At 32.7% G+C, this 23907-nt stretch overlaps 1 protein-coding gene across 4 annotated transcripts in view; it reads right to left on the reverse strand.

The window, feature by feature from the left end:
• Positions 1-23907, reverse strand: part of Helq (helicase, POLQ like) — a 43394-nt gene that overhangs the window by 3109 nt on the left and 16378 nt on the right. For 3 of the 4 annotated variants that reach the window (XM_027939765.3, XM_071614392.1, XM_027939767.3), the window contains 8 exons: positions 19382-19523; positions 18910-19014; positions 13314-13533; positions 11704-11861; positions 10008-10106; positions 6748-6921; positions 4855-4968; positions 3657-3791 (listed from right to left, as the gene is read on the reverse strand). In XM_027939765.3, coding sequence (XP_027795566.3) covers positions 3657-3791; positions 4855-4968; positions 6748-6921; positions 10008-10106; positions 11704-11861; positions 13314-13533; positions 18910-19014; positions 19382-19523 — 1147 coding nt within the window. The remainder of the gene's footprint in view (positions 1-3656; positions 3792-4854; positions 4969-6747; positions 6922-10007; positions 10107-11703; positions 11862-13313; positions 13534-18909; positions 19015-19381; positions 19524-23907) is intronic. The other variant, XM_071614393.1, reaches the window with a different exon arrangement.

Raw genomic sequence — 23907 nt, forward strand, 5'->3', positions numbered from 1 at the left:
GAAAACAGGAAGCAAGTTTCTCAATGTTGGAGAAAGGAATTAAAAATACAAAAAGAAACTTCTATAACAAGTCCTGTAGTGTAGGATGAGTGTGGAAAATGAATGATGACTGGAAATTCTTCAACACCTCCATTAAGAGGTGGAATTAATTCTCTTCCTTTTGGTTCTGGGATGGCCTTGGTGATCTACTTATAACTAACAGAGTACAGTAGAAATGATGCTGCATGATAGGGCTCAACTGAAAGAAGTCTTGTAGCTTCTGCTTTGGTTTCTTGGAATGAGAACACTGCAAGGTCATTTAACTGCTCTCTCTTAGATCACAGCACCCATGCTGGAAGAAAGCCAAGTTACATGGAGATTATAGAAAGATAAATAAGAAACCACAATATTTTAAAAGAAATAAACTAGATTGAATAATAAAAAAAGAGAGACAGTTCAAAATACAAAGAGTTTTTGAACTCTTGAATTTCTTATTCTTTTCTTTTTTTGGTGTTTATTAGGGATTGAATCAGGGCCTCACATATGCTAAGCAGGCACTGTACCACTAACCCTAAACTCCTGAACTTCTATAAGAGCAGACTTATGCACATAATAGCAAGGGCTGTTACTTATGGAAAAGGAAGAATGATTTGGATGAGGAAACCCAAAGTCAGGAATAATTTACAGAGAGAACTGGGTCCTAATAAAGGAACTGGTCACAAATGCCTGGATAGATTCTAGAATTGCTGCAATGCACTGCTCATATATAGTAGTTAGCCTACCTCTGATTTCACCATTGTATCCTGTGTCTTTTCAGTTCACAAGTCCTCACTGAGAAGAGCTTGTGAAATTGTATCAAGGTACTTCACCCGCATGTGGACTTGATTTAAGAGAAATACTGTACCTTGAACCTGGAGGCTGAGGCAGAAGGACTGCAAGTACTCCTATGAACCTATGTCTGATGCCATACTGGAAAAGTCTTTGGGGTTGACTATATGATATATGTAAGAGAAATGTAGATAATCTATGACCACAAGGAGGGCATTGGGAATGACTGCAAATTATCTGACATTCCTTTCATGTAGAAGTGGGATTCTAATTTTCCTTCCTTTCAATCCAGGTCTTAATGACTGGTAACCAACTGTATGCAGCAGAAATGATACTGTGTTACTTCTGAGGTTAGTTCAGAAGATTTCTTGCATTTTTTGCCTTGATCTCTTGGAAATGCTCACTCCTCAGATGTTCCTTCTCCTAACCTAGTTGCCCTGTAATGAGACCCAAGCCACATGGAAAGGCCATGTGCAGTTGCTCCAGTTGAAAGCTCCAGTAACGGGGGAGCTGGGATCATGGCTCAGTGGTAGAGTGCTTGCCTCGCACGTGTGAAGCACTGGGTTAAATCCTCAGCACTACATAAAAATAAATAAACAAAATAAAGGTATTGTGTCCATCTATAACTAAGAAAATAACTGAGTTATGTAGAAAATCACTGGTACATGCTAAAATGAGCATGTGAAAGTCTAATAAGGAATAGGCTATCTACTACAATCTTAAAAGTATCCATTCCCCAAATATTTACTAATCACAAAAGGGAAAATAATAGCTTTATAGTGAAAGAAATTGGCAAACATCACTTCCTTAAACCAAATGGTCTAAGTTAATGTCAGCAATGGAACAAAAATGATATCATGTGGCTCCTGATATGATGTACTGAAGGATACACATAATTTTTGGGCATTCCTGCCAAAAAATGTATAACTTCAAAATAACCTTAATTCATTTCCTTATTTCCATCCCGGATCCCTTATTTACAATTTTTTTTGGGTGTACCAGGGATTGAACCCAGGGGTGCTTTACCACTTAGCCACGTCCCCAGCCCTTTTTTATATTTTATTTAGAGACATGGTCTCACTGAGTTGCTTAAGGCCTTGATAAGTTGCTGAGGCTAGCTTTGAACTCCCAATCCTCTTGCCTCAGCCTCCAAGAGCCACTGGGATTACAGGCATACATACACCACTGTGCCCGGCCTTACTTACAATTTTATAACCCAATACTGTACTCAAAATCCTGCTGCAAATATCCATTTACTCTTTAATCTGGCTGGAAAGTAGATGAGATTGAATCAGAAAAAGTATCTTAAGTCTATAAGATGAAAGCCTTGTATTGAGAATGACTGAGCAACAAGAAACAAGGAATACTGGTCCCTGGATACACCACTCATTCCCATGTCACTTCTAAACTATTTATGTTTAAACTTGTCTAATAAATTTTTCTAACTTAAAGTCACTAATTTTGTTCATTGTTACTACAGCTCCATTTATAGCCTTAATAATCCACAGTCCTGGCTATCCTACCTCCTGTTTCCTTGTATACATCACCTAATTTCGTTAGGTCTCATTTATTTATTCAAATAGTTGTTAAACACATAGACTTAATGCTGTGCTAGGTGCTATAGAAATGAAATCGACTATAACTTTGTTCTTCCCACCAACCCAAAGAACTTCTAATCTAAAGAGACAAAGACCATCTAAGTGGTTTCATCTGTATACTGGGGATAGTACCAACACTGCCCACTACATAGGGTCATCATAAAGATTAATTAAGGTAATGTATTCAATGAGAACCCCATTTAAATAAGTAAGATGGAATTTATTTTCTAACTATTTCTGTTTTATATATGGCAATTATGTAACAATGAAGTCTAAAAGAAGCCAAACAATTTCAGATTTATAACTATAGTGGAGACTAAGTAAGAAATAAACCAAATTATTGAGTAATAGCTTTCTATGTAGACAGATGGGCAATGGTAATCCAGATTGGATCCAGCAAAGGGTACCTAGATAGTGAATGGCCTAAAACAACATTATTTAATATGGATGAGGAAACATACATGAAACAGAAACTCTTTGGGGCAAAGAGAGCTGTTTTCAAAATGAGAGCTGTGAAAAACTACCATAAAAATGAAAGAATAGCTGGGCATGGTGACACACACACACCTGTTATCCCAGTGACCCAGGAAGCTGGGGCAAAAGGATCACAAATTTAAGGCCAGCCTGGGCAACTTGGTGAGATTGTATTTTAAAATAAAAAAACTCCAAAAGATCTGGCAATGTAATTCAGTGGTAGAATGCCCTTGTACTTCAAAAAAGAAAAAGAATGAAATAATAGATTAGTTCTAGAGGGTAGTACTCCAGTACAGTGGTAGAAATTTTTTTGCCTCAATATATTGGGATAATTTTTGTAATACTAAGAGCACCCGAAAATTGAAGAAACTGAATTTTCAGAAAGTGAATTCATCAGAAAGTGAATGGTTTTTCTTTCCTCAGTGTCTAAAAAGTTCCTGTCAATGATGGTGTTCAAGGTAGGAAGACCAGATGTCAGAGATGCTGAGGAAAGAACTTCTGTGAAAAGACTGCGGAGGCAGAACTCAATGACTTCTAGGGTTCCTATACTTCAATGAACATTCAAAACTGTCTTTACATTTTAGGAAGTCTGTTCTTTTTAGCAAGCCTTGTGTCATAACAGGTGCAGTATTTGTACTCACAAATTCTGAATACATATATTTGTTTCTATCAAAATAAACTCATGTGATATTAAATATTTTGTTCTGAAGTATAAAGTACAAGGAAATAATACTACGAAATTTATAATAAAGGTTAAAAAATAGTTTCCTTGCTTACCTTTGCTGATGAAACAATTTGCTTGGCCTGGCGTCTTGATAAATGATCAATTGTCCTTATTAGCACTTCTGGGTTAGCATTAGCTAAATGCATTAGACTTTTGTAACCTGCATTGTATAACTGTTTTGCTCGACCCTAAAAAGTGTTACAAAAATAAGTAGGATGAGAATTTGAAATTAGGAAAAAATTCACACACAGAGATAGGAATAAACTAAGATAATAAAGTAGATATGTGTGAAGAGATAACACCTCAGAATCCTAAACAATTTTGAAGATGCAGCTGAGTAGTTCCAATCTGAGTGCATGTAGTTTTTTATGTAGCTTAAGTCAGCTAATGTGTGCTAAAATCAGGAATGAGAAAGCCATTAAGGCATTTATGTTAGTGGTACTAATAAAGTTCTTCAAGCAAAATGTTCTAGCCTGATATCTTTCAAATTTTCTCATCATCTACTCAGGAGACCAGTGTGTGTGTGTGTTTTCTCAGTGGAATTAAGAACCAAATAATAAAGAATAAATTAATTAAAAATAGAAACCACTCTCTTAGAAAACATAAATGACTTTTGCTGTCACTGAATCATCACTATCTTAAACAAGCACTGAGTACAAACTAAGAGAAGGTAATTCCACATTGGAATGGAGGAATGAAGTGATGTGGTAGCATGAACATTCTTGCAGAGAGTCACTCCCACCTCTACTGTTATTTTTTTTTCCACAACTGAGATTTTTCATTAGATTTGTTTCCCAATTAGCAGTGGATTTCTGGAAGGCCATGGCAGCAGCTAGTTACATAGACACACACATATATGTGTATTTATTTATATGTATATATATATATATATTTTATTATATATGTCAGGTTTTATTGTTTTGTGAAGTCTTACTACAGTGCAAGTGATAGAGCCTTGCTGCTTATTTGTCATGGGAGCCACACACACAAAAAAACATTTATATATACATATATGTGTATGTACATATGTGTGTATGTATATTTGCATGTATATAAGTGGAACATATGCATGTGTATATGTATATATGTATATATATGCACACACATAATCAATGCCATATATATCTCGCCATGAAAAATGAGCAACAAGGCTCTATCACTTGCCCTGTAGTAAGACTTCACAAAATAATGAAACCTAATTTTTTTGTTAGTTGTAATAATCATCAGTTGAGAAATTGAAAAGCTACTAACCTCTAAGACTCCAGTCACTTCCATGAGAGGGATTAGCTCTGCCTTCACACAGTAAGTCAGCTTCTTGGTAAGTTCTACCAAAAGGGCCCTATAAACCCAAAACTCCTCAAGTTCCTGTAGAATGCAAGGAAATATATCAAATTTAATTTTTGTAAGTTATTTCCAAGTTTAATTTGTGTGGTATGAGGCTCAGATAGGATATTATCTTATTATGAACATGGATTAAACCAGAAATGAAAGATTATTCCAGGCCAAAGTATTAAGAGGAAACATGGTAGAGACTCTGAGGAACTGGATGAAGTAGTTTAGGGAGGTGGAAAAAGATTGAAAATTGAAAAACAAGTGAATAGAAAGAGCTCTATTCATTTTTATCAAAACATCAGAAAGTGAATGATTTTTCTTTCCTAAATGACTAAAAATAATTCCTATCTCTAGGAATTTATCCTGAAGACAAAATATTAAATATGGAAAGATTCAAATGCATGATAATGTTCAATGCAGCATTATTAAACTTTCACAAATACCGGAAATCACGAATCAATAACTATTAACTCTTGGTGGGTAAATGATCATATCATTTTATCTATTTTGTATGTTTGAAATTTCTATAATAGTAGTTTATTTTATCAAAAGGTTCATTCCAGCCATTGTGAGAGTTTGTGATGCATGTAATAGCACTATCTAGCCATATCGAGACCACCAAGAAAGTAGTCAATAAAGATGGCAGAGTAAAAAGACCATGAATAGAACTACTGAATCAATCAACCCTGGAATTGCATTAGTTCTTGCCTTCCTGTTACATAAGATAATCATTTTTCTTTATTGGCTAAACTTCTTTTAAATTTTCCTATTAATTGTAGTTAAATATAATTTACTAATATGATTGGTATACTATTTTATACAACTTATAAAACTTTTTAAAAGAAAAAAACACTTTAAAATATTAAAAATACATTGAGAACATAAGTTATCAGATTTTTTTAGGATCAGCCATCAAATTACAGTTGTTTTTCAAGTTCTATGTATAGATTATTTTATTTGAGCAATTCCATTAGGCTCAAACCCTCAGTCCTAAATAACACAAAGGGAAATAATATCAAGGAGAGCAATTTTAATTATGGAGAACAACAAACAAAAAAATTAAGAATATACATTTAAAAAATTTGTTTCCCCTTATAACTTGTAATTTTTGTCTGATGCTTAACTGGCATATGATTAGGGATTATAAACTAACACTTAAAAATTGTCCTAAGTAAATTATATTTAGAAAGGTAAATTTGCTAAAATAATTATCATTCAATCCAAAGCCAAGTATTTTTGGATTATTTACTCCATGAGTACATATGACAGAATTAATTGTCATAAAATACATAGAACATCGATGTTTAAGGTAGAAAAAATGAAGTAAATTTAAATCTTAGAAAAACAGAATTCATGAGGAAAGAGTTTAAAAATTGAGTATAGACACAAACATGGAAAGGATTACTATGCTACCCAATAAAAAATTAAAATGTAGGAAAAATGGTTTATGTTATAAATTCAATTAAAAATTATCTGTGAAGGAAAGTCTATAATCCTTTGTTATATATTTTTGAGGAAATACCTGAAAAATACTAATGATGGCCTTAAAAGTAGATTAACTAGGCACTTTCTACTTACTTTATATTTTAGTTAACTCAGGAATTTTTATATCTTTACCATCAGTATGTATGTAGTACTCTTTTGTAGGCAGATAAAAACAAAGATACTTTTTAGATAAATTTTGAGTGCTTTGAAATAACACAATAAGTCAACAATGAGGAATACTGACATACTGTCAGTATTTATTAGTGGGTTTAGTAACAGTTAAAACAAGAAGATGTACCAAGTATAAATTATGTTTAGTGGAATTACCTCACAGAAATGTAACACACAGGATGAGAAGGAAGCAGCTCCCGTAAGTAGATTTTGTATATATCCTCGAGACATGTTAAATTTTTCAGACACACTCCAAATGTTGGTCTCTTTGAGCAAGGTATAAAGAACAAAAGACAGGTAGAGTCTGTTGACAATGTCCTTGTCCACCTTCTAGAAAGACAAATAAATTCATGTACCCAGATGGACAACAGGTAAAGTGGATGAAGCTGTACTATAGGACAGCAAGAATAGAATGATTCCAAGGAAATAAAACTAATTTCTAACGTAAGCTTTAAACTGATTATCACTTGATTGCCAGTAACTACCATACACAGGAGAAAGGCAAAGGATGGTTTCCTTCTCAGCAACACTAGGAAACAAATACAGGGAGGAAGCTGCAGAGATTTGTATATATTTACTGTGGTATTTATAAATTGTACATTTGTGTGATTGCTATTATAAATTACATAAATGCATGTTGATAAATATGTTGATAAGCATGACTATATTGTAAACTAAGAGTGAATATTATGCTATGATTTCCATATTATCATGATAAATTAACTGATGTTCCCAAAGTTAAAACATTAAAAGAGAAAAATGCTTGCTGTTTTTGAAGATTTCTGTTTCTGTGCATATTTTTGCCTGTGGTGTCTGTGGTGTTTAGTGACTATTTCTGAGTAAAGTATTTCCTTGTTAGCATCAAATTAACTGAGAAAATAACTTGTGCTTAAAATTAAAGGAAAACAAGGATGAACCTGAAGGGAAAAAAAGGGGGTATAGAATGTAAAATGATACCTTCTACTAAATGGTGTTCGATATGAGAACTCAGGGTGATATATTGGAGCATTTATGAGTTATAGAATCTGAATATTGATGCTGGATCATTCTTGAAAAGTATTAAGCTAAAAAACCTTAGTTGAATAGCAAGTAGGACAAGATAGCTTTTTAATTTTACAATTTTAATGTACCTTTACTATTAACTATAAATTGAGTTAATGTAGGTTTTGCTTAGAACGTATTTTGTTAACCAAGAAAAAAATATAATTATTATATGGCAAGATGTTTTGTGCCAATTTTAAGATATTTTGTAAGATATTAAAAGGGGGTTCTTTTTCAATATGGAGAAATCAATTAGATTTTAAGTATATATCATGTTCTTTCGGATTCCAATGATGATACTTCTAAGGTATTGAATTAGTTAACTAATCCATTCATAATTAAGGTAAATCCATACTCTACTACTTTACACATTTAATTATCAATTTAATAAACATTTATTAACTATATTCCATAAACTATAACAAAATTAAATCCTTGATTCAAGTTTTAAAAGATGCCTTGTTCTATTATGATTTTGCATATGTTTATTATTTGGTAATGAGTTCCAGAATAATATGATTTTGTTTTTACTTTACATTTTAGAGTTGGATATAAAAGGTTTGTTTTAAGAAAAACTTTTATTCAACATTGAAAGTCTAAACAACATAGACATTTCTAAAGTAAAAGACCTAATCTAAAAATTGTAAGACTGTAGCTGGGTGTGGTGGCACATGCCTGTAATCTCAACAACTTTGGAGGCTAAGGCAGGAGGATTGCAAGTTCAAGCCCAGCTTCAGCAATTTAGGGAGATTCTGTCTCAAAATAAAAAAAATAGAAAAAGAACTGCAGATGCAGCTCAGGAGGATCTATCCCTTGAAATTATAAAAATATGAATGTTTAAAATAGATATTATATTACTATATCATATATCTATATATTTATAAATATATACAATTGTACATTCATATCTATAAATATATATATTTGTAGATATAAATATATAGATGCTAGGCTAGGGTTGTAGCTCAATGGTGGAGTGCCTGCCTTGCATGTGTGAGGCACTGGGTTCTATTCTCAGCACTACATAAAAACAAATAAAGTTATTGTGTACATCAACAACTTAAAAATTGTTAAAAAATATATAGATGCTATTAATTTTATGATATAGCAATGCATAAGATAGCTGCACCATTCAATTCAAATGTAAGTAAACACCATCTTCCATTTTTCAAAGTGAAATTAGCACTGTCTACATAAATTTAAAAGATATAGGGGAAATGGCAAGTAAGATAATTGTTTCAATGAAAGATGAATTAAAAAATAAAATTAAAAATGAAAAAGTATGAGAGAAAAATGATATTAGCTTAAGGAAGTTGAAGGTATGGTTACCACAGAATTATTTCTACTTCTCTTAAAGTTAGTGTATGCATTAAACACTTGCTTCATGCCTACCGACTGAATTGTGAAACATTAAGATATAAGATATCACACAAAAGAATATTAACCGATCCACTTCAACATTCTAAATGTTTTGTTTACTACAAGGACTAAACTTGAAGTTTTTTGAGGACAAAAAATAACAACAAAAACATCTAGACCTGTCCTATGTTAGAATCCCTGATACCAAATAGGATGTAAATTTCTGTAAAATATATTGGCTTGTTTGAATTGAACTTATTTTAGGAACATATGATATCATGAAAATATTTTATAAATGTTTTAGTACTTTTATTATATAAGTCACAAGTAGCCTAAGAAAAGTAGATTAACATTTTATTTCTCCTCCATCTGTCATCAATTCTCCCAGTGCCCAAAGTTGCATAATTGAGGAAAAAGTGATTCCTTCTGAACCTGGGGTCTTTTTTATCAGTGTTGTTAACATTTGTGCTTATTTCAGGATGACTCTTCCAAAACTAATGAGAGCCAAGATGCTCTTCAGACTTTGCAAATCCAGCTGACATATTGCAGCAAGCCCACAGCAAGTTCACCTGAACTGTTGATTATAGGATTTGTTTATTTTAATAGTAAGTACAACTATCTCTGACTAGACCCTAGACCACTGTACCTGTCTGCTTTGCAGAATTAAAAACTGTGTACTCCATTGTAAAGAAAAAAAAAAAGGTAGATTAATAAGGTTTATCCTTTCTTATGATAGCCTTATACATGTATGACAGAAATGCAAAAATATCAAAAAGAAAAAAAACTGGCCATCACACCATCCAGAAATAGCCTTTAAAAAATTCTTACATTTGTGGTATTCAGAAAGATATGTTTTAAATAGCAAAATGGAAATTTTATTAATTTAAAGAAAAAAAAAAGAAACAAAAAGATCCAATCACTAAAGGAGATGAATGGTATTAGTTTTTTTTTTTTTTAATGGTATTAGTTTTGTTGAATGAACTTCATTATTTAGGAAGGGTAAATGACTGTGGTACCTTCCTGATGGCTTGACCAGATGCTTTCTTCCCAATAAAGCTTTCAGAGACTCCAAGAAGAGCAGCTACATTTTGTTCAGCTGGACTGAGTTGACTAAACTGTAGAAAAAGAATACATGCACGGAAAAAAAATCAATGTATCTTAAAAATATGCCACTTGAAACAAATATGGCATTTCTTTGGAAATCACATTTTCATGATTTTAAAGGATATGAAAAATGACGATTTTATTTATAAATATTGCAAGTTTTAAAAGAATATGTTATATTCTTTAGAATATAACATATTTTAGTAGAATTACAGTCTCATGTGGCAAAATGAGTCAAGGCCCACATATATGATGATAGTTCCATAAGATTACATGGTCTAGTAATGTCATAGCCATCTGATGTTCATACAGTGATGAAATTACCTACCAGTGTGTTTCTTAGAACATATCTGCCATTAAGTGATACATGACTCTACTTAAAGACATGGCCACAAATACTGGTTTCCATGTGATTGTTTAATACTACAGATGGCTGGGGAGAGGGAGAAGATGGAAAGGTTTTGAAAGTAACTGCATTATATATAGCAACACTTAAAAAAATCTTATAGTAATGATTTAAAAATATGACATTAAAAGTAGAAGTTAATTTCCTGAGATTAAAAGCTATATGCTAGCTGGGTGTGGTGGTACATGCATGTAATCACAGTGATTTTGGAATCTGAGGCAGGAAGATCATAAGTTTGGAGCCAGCCTCAGCAATATAGTGAGGCCCTAAGCAACTTAGGAAGATCCTGTCTCAAAAAACAAAAAAAGGGCTGGGATATAGCTCAGTGGTAAAGCATCCCGGGGTTAAATCCTAGTACCCACCACCCCACACCCTGCAAAAAGATACATATTGCAGGACTGGAGATATAGTATGCATGAAGGCTTAGGTTCAATCAAAATCATAATAATAGAAGTTATATACTCTTTCTGCATAATGTGTGTTCATATAGCTAGCCTGTTCACAGTAAAATCAAAATGAAGTATATACTCTATCATTTAGGTTTGTTATAAGTGGGGCTAATTCTACCTTGGTACTGCAATAAAATAAATATTCCTTTGTATGTATTAACATCATTGGGTTTGGAGTATCATCAGGCTTGGCTCTGACAGACCTTTCATATAACTAAACTCTCACTCATCAGTGATAGTTTCACTGTTTTCTTTACACTCTAAGCATTATAAAATGCAGAAGTCACTAAATTTTAGAAGAACTGTTTTTGGGGGAATGTGATCAGTGATAGTCCTTTTTTTTTTTTGGTACCTTTATTTTTGGATAATTAATATGTTTATATATAACAGAAAAGTAATATTTAAGTTAAACAAGCCAAAAATGTTGTTGTCATATTATTTTTTAAAAAAATCTCACAGACAAAAATGACCCAATTCTAATTTTTTTTTGGTACTAGGGATTGAACTCTAGGGCACTCGACCACTGAACCACACCCCCAGCCCTGTTTTATATTTTATTTAGAGACAGGGTCTTGCTGAATTGCTTAGCGCCTCACTGTTGCTGAGGCTGGCTTTGAATTCATGAGCCTCCTGCTTCAGCGTCCCAAGCCGCTAGGATTACAATAAATATATCTTAATAGAGTGAAAAAGAAGTAAAGATCAAACATCATTGATAAACTAAGTAGCCTAAGTAGAAAAATCCTATATTCTCACCTGCCTGAAGTATATCATCCAATCAGGGTCACATTGAGAAACCAGATCATAGGGAGTTGTTAAGTAGATGAGATGCAAAAGGCTTTCAAGCACAAGCCCTTCAAGACCTTTCTTCAAGTCTCTGTAGAGAATGTCACAATAAGCCAAATCTATAGTTCCTAAAAGAAAGATACAGATACTTCATCTTTCATAATTACTCAAGGAGGAACGAGCTGATTTTAAATAAAGTCTTATTTAGAAGTTAATTAAATGTAACAAAAAGTCTTCAAAGTCTCTTACTATGTAATCTTCACTTATTTGGAGGCCATTTTGATAGAATAATCAATATTTAATAAGTTTTGATCCAATTACTCTATTTCTGGGAATCTAGCCAAGAGAAATATTTCCATATGTACATAATACAAAATACATAAATTGAGATGCCCATACAGCTCTATTCACAACCGAGAAAAATCAGAAATAATGCAAATTTCCCTCAATAAAGAATAGTTAAACTGTTACATCCATACTATGGATGAATAGGGTATTAAAAGAAAAATGTGATAGACTAAAAAGAATAGACCTGTTAAGATGTTCATGGTGGGGTTTGGGGTTGTGGGTCAGTGGTAGAACGCTTGCCTAGCATGCGTGAGGCACTGGGTTCGATCCTCAGCACCACATAAAATAAATAAAGGTATTGTGTTCATCTACAACCAAAAAAAATTTAAAAAAAAGATATTCATTATGTTTTATAAGTGAGAATAGCAAATTGCAAAAACCCCAATGACTCCATTTTAAAAAAAGTACATACATATACACATATATATACACACATGAAAATACAGTTGGGTATGACAAAGAGATATTTCATCCTTGAGAAAACACCCAAGATGTCTAAGGACACCATTGGTGATATGATCTTATGGGCTTACGGGACCCCTACCATTGTATATGTGGTCAGTTGTTGACTCAAGCACTGTTTTGTGGTGTATAACTGTATAATGACATAAATTGAACTGTTAATGGTGGTAGCTCCTGAGAGAGTGTAAATAGGACTGAGTATGGAACTTTCCTTAATATAATCCTGAGTTTTGGGATTTTTTTTTTTTTTTAAACAACAGAAGTGTATTAGTTTCCATTAAGTAAATTATGATATAACCATTGAGGAAGAAACTCTTTAGGTATAGAATAATCTCTAAGGTATCATATTAAGCAAAAAAGTAAGTTCCATAGCAATATGAATGATTTATTTCTTTAAAAATAAAAACTTAAAATTGTATAAATGCATGTATTACTAATTGAAATGAAAAGCACAGAATAGGTCTGGGAAAATATAAACCAACTTGCTGTTCTTGGTAGGATTTCAAGGTCTGTGTGGTTATTGGGGAGGGAAGTATCAAAGTGGGATCACCATCTTTTCCCCTATATACATTTGCAGTATTTTAATTTACTTTTGATTCAAAATATTTTTTAACTTTTGAAAGTTGAAGTAGCTTATCAGCTTATAAAATGAATGTTTATAAATATGAAATCACAAATCCAATTTAAAGAAAGATAAATTTAATTTGTATTTTTCCAATACATTGCCTTAGATTAATAATGAGGTATGAGTTTACCTAAATCTCTCTTACCCTTAAAAGAAGCTCGTCCTAATTTTGTAATACGAAAATTATATTGCAATTCTTCTTCAGACAGAACAGTATATTTTTGTAGGAGTCCTTTCTCTGTCAGGTATCCAAGTGATTCGACAGTTATTTCCCAGAGACTTTTTTCTTTCAATAAAGTCTTTTGTTGAACGGCAAAAAATGTACCATTCATAAAATGATATATATCATCAAGATTTGTTGCAATCTGAAACAATCCAGGACATCATCAGAGCATTTTCCTTAAATTCAAGGCATCATTTTGTACATTAAGCAAGATTATTATGTATTTCTGTAATTCAAAGCTATTTAAATAGCTTTGTTGCATACGATTTTATAAACTAATCTAAAAATTAACAAGAAAAGTAATTAAAGGAAGAAGATATCATGTTCATGCTTTTTTTTTTTGGTGAAAGCACATATATATTTTTCATTAAAAAACTCTTAAGGTTTTTAAATAATTTTTTCACAGTATCTCCAAAGCTGTGCTGTTTAGTGCCCAATGCATCTTCACTAATTCCCACCAACCTCCTTCCAGAAACCTCTCTTTGCCCTTTCAATCCAACTGTGAAAGTATCTTTTAATTCTAAAACTTGCATTAAAAATAAAGAAACATGGAAAATGTAACTGAAAGAATCCACTAAAACAGGATGGACTAAAACAGGATCAGGCAAAACTTTGCCTGAAAGGTTAACTTTCTTGTAAATAAATAGTTTGTTTTTATCACTTTTTGTCTCTCTCTCATTCTCATCGCCTTTTCCCAGTCTTTCACCGCCCTTTCCCCCACCCCCTCTTATTATTTACTACTTAACAATGGAGACCATAAGTAACGCTCAGCCCTCCACTTGGAATTCAGATGCACAATTGACTTTGAATTAAAATAATTCTTTCATAATCAATTTCAATGAAATCCGCATGTTATACTAAAATATAGTAAATCAATAAGTATATTTCTTTCTCTTATAATTTTGATGATACTTCAACTGGAAAATTTTAGTAGTTATATTATAGGGCACATTTTATATTGCTTCTTTTCTTCCTTCTAATAAAAATCATTCTTAATATTCAATTAAACTAAAAATGCACTTTTAAGATATCCAAGAATTGATACTCAATTTGTGGATTACAAATGTACTTAGTTTCTGTATTGTTTCCTACCTGAATGATTACTTTTAACCTCGTGGGAGGCTAGGTGGATGGGTGGATGAGACATCTTACTTGATTCCTCTACCACTTTCATGTTATCTTTCTATCCTTCCCTGAAAACCTTTTTGACAATAGTGACTTTACCCTACTGGGTTAACCTCTGCCTCTCCAGAGCTTCTTAAAGCTAGCTTCTTCACTGATGCTCCAACCTACAAGTTCACTCATACCTAATTCGAAGGTTAATTTCATTAATTCAAGTATTTACTGAGTGTTGTCCAAATGCCAACCACTGTCCAAGGGACTGAGAGTCAGTGATGAATGGAAAAAAAAAAAAAGAGAGAGAAACTGTGAGCCCTGCTTTCACAGTGCTTACATCCCAGTGGGGCAAGGTCATTATTAAATAATTTCACGAAGAATATAATTACAGCTGGTAATGGTGGCGTGCACCTGTAATCCCAGCTACTCAGAAGGATGAGGCAGGAGGATGGCAAGTTCAAGACCAGGTTGGGCAACTTATCAAGACATTGTCTCAAAATAAAGAGAGCTGTGAGTACATCTTAGTGGTAGAGCACTTGAAGAGCAGATGTGAGGCTCTTGGTTTGATACCCAGTGCCACAAAAATAAAGAAAAAAAGAATATGCAAGCACAGATACATGGTCAAAAGCAGCCTACACAACCTACTTTTCTTTGCCTCCAATTCTTCAAATATAATAACAGAAATTATCTCTTGATATTTTTATTGGGATTGCACTGACTGTATGAATCAATTTGGGAAAAAGTAAAACTAAAAATTCCAATTCATGAATATGGCATCTCTCTCCATTTAAGTCTTTTAAAATTTTTCTCAGCAGTGTTTTATAGTTTTCAGTGTATAGATCTGGCACATATTTGTTAAATTTATCCCAAAGTACTTCATGTTTTTTTGGATGACACTGTAAATGGAATTGTTTTATAATTACTTACAGTAAGCATTTAGAAGCATAATTGTTTTATTATGTTGTCCCTGTATCTTATGACAATGTTAACTATACTCTCAATAGTTTTTGCACACTCCTTTGGACTTTCCTTGAGTTCATTGACATCAGCAAATCAGATGACTTTATGTCTTCTTTTCCAGTCTGTATGGCTACCTTATTATACTGGCCATGACCATGGATAACATGTTGAAGAGTATGATGAGAACAAATGCTGTTGCTTTTTCTAATCTTAGAGGAAAAATATTTAGGTTTCCTCTATTAAGTGTGATAAGACTTGTAGATTTTTAAATAAGCACTCTTTATTATGTTGAAAAAGTTCTCTTTTACTCTATTAGTTACTGAGTTTTTTCATCATGAACGAGTACTGAGTTCTATCAATATGAAGAATTACATTGACTTTTTAATGTTGAACCCATTTTGCATTATTGGAATAAACCTCAACTGATCATGCAATAGTACTTTTATAAAGTATTGATGAATTGCTACTCTTTTTTTTTTTTTTAGCTATAGATGGCTACAATATCTTATTTATTTATTCTTATGTGGTACTGTGGATTGAACCCAGTGTCTCACATGTGCGAGGCAGGCACTCTACCACTGAGCTATAGCCCCAGCCCCGGATTGCTACTCTTTTGATAAGGATTTTTATATCTATGTTTACCAGAGATACTAGTCTGTAGTCTTCTTGCTAACATCTTTGTTTGGTTTTGGTATCAAAAAATGCTGGTCTTATGAGATGAGCAGTTCTTTCTCTACTTCCTGGAAGAATATGTGTATAACTGGTATTATTTCTTTCTTAAATGTTTGATAGATTTCACCAGTGAAGTCATATAGATATGGAGTTGTCTTTTGTGAGAAAGTTCTGAATTACAAAAATAGACAAGAGATTTGAAAATATTCATATTTTTAAATTTCTCTTTCAATTAATTTTGGAAATTCATATCCTTCAAATTTTTTTCCTATTTCATCCAAGTTGTTTCATTTATTTTACAATATTTAAGGATACATTTATTCAAGGATAAACCCTTACTATCTTTTTAATGTCTCTAGGATCTTTACTGATTATCTTCCTCTCAGTCCTGACATTAACTGTTTATATGGTCTCTATTAGTATTTTTATACATTTTTTTCTCTTGACCAACCCAGTTGATAACCTTACTGATCTTTTCAGAGAACCAGCTTACGGTTTCATTAATTTTTTCCATTATCTATTTTGTTTTCATTGATTTCTATTTCTTGTATCTGTATTATTTACTTCCTTTAATCTTTCTTTTAGCTTTCTAAAGTGAAATTTAGATCATTGACTATGATCTTTTTATATTTAATAATCATATAAAGCTATAAAATTTCCCCTGAAGCACTTTTATTTTTCCTGAAGCACTTCTTTATTCTCATCTCACTACTTCTGATTTATTGCTTTTTTTCTCATTATATGGGAAATATTTTCTAATTTTTCTTGTGATTTCTTCTTTGACCATGGGTTAAAGAGTGTTTTTAGTTCCTGAATATGTGGTATTTCCTTGGTATCTATTTATTGTTGATGTATACTCTAATAATTCTATTGTCATTCGATACCATATTCCATGTTTTCAATCCTTTTAAATTTATTGAGACTTACTTTATGGCCTGTAATACTGCCTATCTTGGTAAATGTTTCATGTGTACTCAGCAAATGTTCCACATATACAATGCACACTGGAAAGAGCATAGGCCAACAAGTCAGAAATCCGAGTTACAGTCCCATCTTCATCATAACTCACTGAATAACCGAACTGATCATTAATTCTCTGGGTCTGTTACTTTACCTAATATATATATGTACTAAAACCAGATGATCTTTATGATCTCTCTCATTCCCTTATTAACTCCTTGGCAACTCTCCTATTTATTATACATGGATTTGCTTCCAAACTAGTCTTGCAATAGTGCCTACAATTACAGATGTTCTTCACATTACAATGAACATCCTGAATAAATCCATCATAAGTTGAATATATTATAAGTTAAAAATGCATTTTATATATCTAGCCTAATTAACATCATAACTTAGCAACATGGTACTCTGTGTAGCATTGGTTGTTTACTCTCATGATTGCAAGGCTGACTAGGAGTTATAGCTCACTGTCACTGTCCAGCACCCTGTGAGCTACCACAGCACATAGTGCTAGCTTGGGAAAAGATCAAAATTTGAATCATTGTAAGTCAGTGACCATTTTATCCTCATTTTATAGATAAGATAACTCTGTGAGGCTTAAGAGAGAGTTAATAACTTAGGGTAAAAAGAGAACTGGATGTATTACTCTAATAATACCCAGGTATGTGCAATACTTGAATGACCACGAAACTAATTTTCCACAAGTGACCATATCAACTCTTCAGATTAGTATTTAAGCATGGTCCTCCATTCTCCCCAGTCTATGGCACATGGTCTTGTGCCAATGTTTTCCTTTGGTCTTCTACTCTTCAGAGTCCTCAGCCCTCCTGTAGAGCTAGAGTATCTAGTCTATTGGCTATTACCCACATCAATTTAAGCTTTCTTATCTTTCATTTTTTATTTTTCTCTTCCCCCTGCTTATCTAATATCTGTTTCTCTTTCAAACCCAACACTAATTCCTTTCTTCCTTTTCCTTTCTTTCACCCTTTTAAGTCACCAGGTGATACAATAATTATACATGCTTCTGCAAGATAATAAAAAATTTTGTCTTGTGATATCTCTTATTTATCAGTTTTATTTTACATGTTTACTTAAACTGTTCATGTTGATGAAGGCAAACTATATGATGGGTAAGAACACTGACTATCTATAAAGACAAAGCTAAATTCAAACTCTGGCTTTGCCACTTTGTGGGTGAAAGACCTCAGGGATAGGAATAAATTTTAATTAACAAGAGTAACCCTAAAAGAGAGATTTAACTAAAGGATCACTGTGAGAGAGTTAAGTTTTAATATCAGGAAAAATAATGTTTTCCTGTCATAGTTCTCTTTCTCTCTCCCATCTGATAAAAACTCTATGGATTTCTCCAGTGTTAATAATATCCTAGAATGGTCACAAGACTGCTGTACCTAACTCCTAATAAGGACAGACATGTCGGATTATCCCACACAAGAACCCACTGCTTTACAGTTCCTTTTATTCCCCATAGTATACACTAAAGTCTCTTACTTTTGATATGACATAGTATACACTAAAGTCTCTTACTTTTGATATGACATAGTATACACTAAAGTCTCATATTTATATGCCAGTTATAAGAAATGAAAATTTGAAATATAACTCAAGGATTAAAAAATATACATATAAATCCAGATTCAGATTTAGTATGTCATAAACTTCCTTTCCATATTAGATATTAGATAACATAAAGAAATGTTAACATTTCTTTCATAATTTATAATGTGCATAAGTTTTTACCTCTATTCTCTCAGGTAACAGTAATAACACTAAAAATATTTTAAAATACCTTCAAACCAATCAAAGACAGAAACAAAGTTTGAATTCCCTTGGTGAATTCCTGAACGAGACAGCTATAACAGTTTTCCAGTGGTCTGCTTATTAGCTCCAAGACCTATAAAAGTTAAAATAATGTTATGTTTTGTGTTATTATTAAACATGAATTATGTTCAATATAAAATTTTGTACTTTTGCATGAAACTTGTGGAGCCAGGGGGACAAAAACAAAACAACAAAACTCAAAAGGACAAAGAATAAAAATTTAACAGGTATCTTTATAAAATTAAAAAGTTAAATAGGGAAAATACTTTTTCATTGTCTGAAATATAAAAATATTCAAACTCTAATTTTTAATCATATAAGAGAAGGATACATCATTTAAAGGAACATTAATAATTAATTTTAAAAGATGATCACATATAAGGGGTTAGACCAAAGACCAAGGGGAGGAAAAAAAATCAACCAACCAGATTGAGTACTACCTGTTGCTTGTCTTTTTCTTGCAATATAAGGATACTCTCCCCAATAGTATCTATTCCAGCACGGCCAGCTCTGCCAATCATCTGTTTATATTGATTCCTCTTTAAAAATTCCTTAGCAACATAGGGAGCTCTTAAAATAACTCTATGGAATTGATAAAATTAATTAAATTGAATCTACAGCAATAGCATCTATTTTTAAACTCAATTTAATTAGATCTATGTGATATTAAATTTAATGATGTATTAACAAAATAATAGGTAATTATTATTTACCAAAATCTAGGATGCCTTAGGTTCTTTATGTATATATTTTCAGTAATTCTTTTAAAAATTAAAAAAATTATTGTACATTGTAATTATACATAGTAGTGAGATTCATTGTTACACATTCATATAGGCAAGTACACAAAGGAATAATAAAATTTGTTTTTCCCCCATTACTTCCTCTCTCCCTTTCCTCTTCCCTCCTTCTGTTCCCCTACTCTACTGGCCTCCCTTTGATTTTCATAAATATCCACCCCCACCCCTGCTTTCTTTTCCTTTTTCCTCTCTAGCTTTCTCATGGGAGAAAACAGGACTTTCTGAGTCAGGCCTATTTTGCTTAACATAATTCTCTCAAGTTCCATCCATTTTTCTGAAAATGACATAATTTCATTCTTCTTTATGGCTGAATAAAACTCTATTGTACACATATACCACCTTTTTTTTTTTCATTCATCAACTGATGGACATATAGACTGGTTCTATAATTTGGGTATTGTGAATTGTGCTGCTATAAGCATGTGCATGTGTATAGCACTACGGTATGCTGACTTTAATTCTTTAGGATCAATACTGAGGAATGGTACAACTGGATCATATGGTGGTTCTATCCCTAGTCTTTTGAGGAAACTTCTTACTAATTTCCATGCTGGTTGTACTAATTTACAACCCCACCAACAATGTAAAAGTGTTCCTTTTCCCTTGCATCTTCTTCAGCATTATTATTTGTATTTTTGAATTTCAGTGTACTTTTGATTTGCATTTCCACTAATGCTCAGTTTTTTTTTTAAAAAAAATACTTAATAATACCCTTTTTTATTTTATTTTTCTACAAAGGAGTTAGCCAAATCTCAGTTAAGTGGCTTACCCTAAACCAAAAAATTAGTAATTGCCAGTACCATCATTTGAACTCTAGTCTGAATAGCTTCAAGGCCTATGATCAATCAATAGGAGTAGTCCCCAAAGTTATTTTTGCGTGCATGTGTGGTAATGGGGATCAAACCTGAGGCTTTGCACAGACTAGACAAGTGCTCTACCACTGAATTATATTCCCAACTCTTTTTATTTTGAGACAGGGTCTCAATAAGTTGCCCAGGCTGGCCTCAAACTTTTGATCCTCTTCCTCAGCCTCCCAAGTCACTAGGATTACAGGCATATGCTACTGCAACCAGCTCTAAAGTTTCTTTATTTTATATTCCAGAAATGAAAAACCTGACATGCACCAGCAAAAATCCATATTTATGTATTTATTTTACTTTGAACTATTTAAAATTGCAGATAACAATTGTGTGTGTGTATGTGTTGTTGTTGTTTTTATAGTACTGGGATCAAACCCAGAGGGTCTCTACAACTGAGCCACACTCCCAACCTACTTTATTTGGTTTTGAGACAGGGTCTTGTTAAGTTGCCATGGTTGGCCTCCAACTTGCCTCTCAAGTTGCTGGGATTACAGGCATATGCCACCACTCCTGACTATCAACTATTTTTGATGTACAAAAACCAACTTGCCTCTCAAGTTGCTGGGATTACAGGCATATGCCACCACTCCTGACTATCAACTATTTTTGATGTACAAAAATGACAATTTGAGTCATACTCAGATATAGAGAAGTCTGTGGTCAATTTTCCTGTACAAAAGAATAAGAAATAGCTATGTCATTTACCTATACTAACCAACCTATTTATTTATTTATAAAACTCAACAATCTTAAGACTACTTGAAGAAAACTAACAATATAGAAGAAAAACAAGAACATATAGAATAAATGTCTAAAATTGATAAAACAAAATGGTAGAGAATTTTTAGAAGTTCTAATTAGTATCCATAGAAAATTCCAGAGAGATTATGTTAAGAATGAGAGTATATTGTTATAAGAAAGTGCCATAATAGAGAATTTTTGGAAATTAAAACTTCATTAAAAAATTCTACTGAACTGTTGAGTAAAGAATGAACAAAGCAAAAGGATATGACTAAAAATTGATTTTTGTTGTTGTTGCAGTACTGGCAAGTGAACCCAGGGGTACTTTACCACTGACCTACATTCCTAGCCCTTTTTATTTTCTATTTTGAGACAAAGTCTAAGTTGCTTAAGTTCTTGCTAACTTGATGAGGCCAGCCTTAAACTTGTGATCCTCCTGCCTCAGCCTCCCAAGTCACTATTACCACTATGTATCACCACACCCAGCAAAAAACTGATTTTTTGATGTGGAAAGTAAAGTTGAAGAAATTGCATAGCTCAGATAGACTGAAAATGTGTAATTAAAGAGAATTGGAAGCCTTAACTTTGTCTAACTGAAGTTACAAAAGCAGAGAACAGAGATAATGGGAGAAAGAAATAGAGAAATAACCGCCCAAATTAGTTTACATTGAAGAAAGGTGTAAAGCCCCAGATTGAAAACCACCCAAATGCCAAACCCTATGAATGACAAGCAGGTAAGTTGAAACTGTTAAGAATCAGATTTCCTGGATACAAATCTCAACACTGAAATTCAGTCATTGGGTATGAGGTTTGGTAAATTATTTAATTATTCCATGCCCCAATTTTCCCTTCTGTAAAATGTGGGTAACAGCTGGGTGTGATGGTACACACCTGTTATTCCAGCCACTTGGAAGGTTGGGGTAGGAAGATCTACAAATTTGAGGCCAGCCTTGGCAACTTAGTGAAACCCTGTATTAAAATAAAAATTAAAAAAAAAAAAAAAGCCAGGGGTGGGGGTGAGGGTGCAGGTGGCTGGGGATATAGTTCAGTGGCACAGCATCCCTAAGCTCAATCCTCAGTACCACACACACACACATACACACACAAAAAAAAAAAGAAAAGAAAAAAGAAATATATAGGTAATGAGCCTTCTTACAGATGAGTTGTGAAGACTGAAAGTATTTAAAGCATAAACCATAAAGGCATATAAAGCAGTTACTATATGGGGAGGGAGGACTTGTAAGAACTGCAGTTATTATTTCACACCATGATGAAATTTTAAGGTTAAAAAGTCTAAAAGCTTCTAGAGAGGAGAAAGCTGCAAATTCATCAGAAACAAAAATAAGCATCACCTAGAAGACATGGAACAATATCTACAATACCCAAAAGGAAAAAAACAATTGAACCTAGAATTCTTTTCCTATGGAAGTTATTTAAAGTGTGAGGCCCAAACAGACAACTTCAGCTATGCAAAGACTCAAAATTTTTAACCTCCAATGCAGTATTTTAAAAATAATTACTTAAGGATGAAAAAATTAAAAAAGGAATCATAGAAGGAAGAAGTGGAATACAAGAGATAGTGGTAAGCCAAAAACAAGTACAATTTATAGGTCAGTTTAAATGATTATTGTTCATAAGATAAAAAACATTTTGAAATAAGGTAAGATTCTAGGTAACAGGAACATACATAGGGTAAAATAGAATATACAAATGCTAAGACTCTTGTTATGCTCAGAAGAGGATAGTTATTGATTCTAAAGTGCTTAAAAATGTTTGAATAAAACTGTTAAAATTGGAAGAGTAACCCCTAGAATAATAGAAATATGATGTATTGCTTCCTTTTTTTTCCTTCAATTTTCTGAAAAACTAAAAAAAAATTGGTGATAGGATTTGAAAATAAATGAACAAAGATAATGAGTAAAATACGGGTCCTCATATTCAAAGCAAAATCATTAAGAGTAAAACAAGGTCTGTTGTACTGATAAAAGTATATTATATACTGATAATTCAGTAATAACATATTTGAAGTAAATCTTGGTATACCTGAATAGTTTTGAAATATTAAAAGCAAAAATTTCTAGAAATGCAAAAAGAAGACACTGACAGTTTCATAAGTGGGAGATGAACATACTTCTCTGAAATTGATAGACCAAGGAATCAAAACTAGTAAGATGATAAAACAATTATGATCTGATTGGGAGATATAAACATGTATTCCCAACAGAAAATATATACATTTTTTTTAACTCGCTTTTTTTGTTGTTGTTGTTGTTCTAATTAGTTGCATCTTTTAACACTGATAAAAAATTGATCATTTAGCTCAGTGTGGTGGTGCACACCTGTAATCCCAGCCATTTGGGAGGCTGAGGCAGAAGGATTGTGAGTTCAAGGCCAACCTCAGTAATGTAGGGAGGCCCTATGCAACTTAGTGAAACCCTGTCTCTAAATGAAATATAAAAAAGGACTGGGGATGTGACTCAATGGTTGAGCGCCCCTGGATGTTTAATTCCTGGTACCAAAAAATAAATAAATAAAAAATAAAAAGAATTCACAATTAAATGGCTT

The sequence above is a fragment of the Marmota flaviventris genome, chromosome 7 (genome assembly GCF_047511675.1).
Source record: "Marmota flaviventris isolate mMarFla1 chromosome 7, mMarFla1.hap1, whole genome shotgun sequence".
In the NCBI taxonomy this organism is placed as follows: domain Eukaryota; kingdom Metazoa; phylum Chordata; class Mammalia; order Rodentia; family Sciuridae; genus Marmota; species Marmota flaviventris.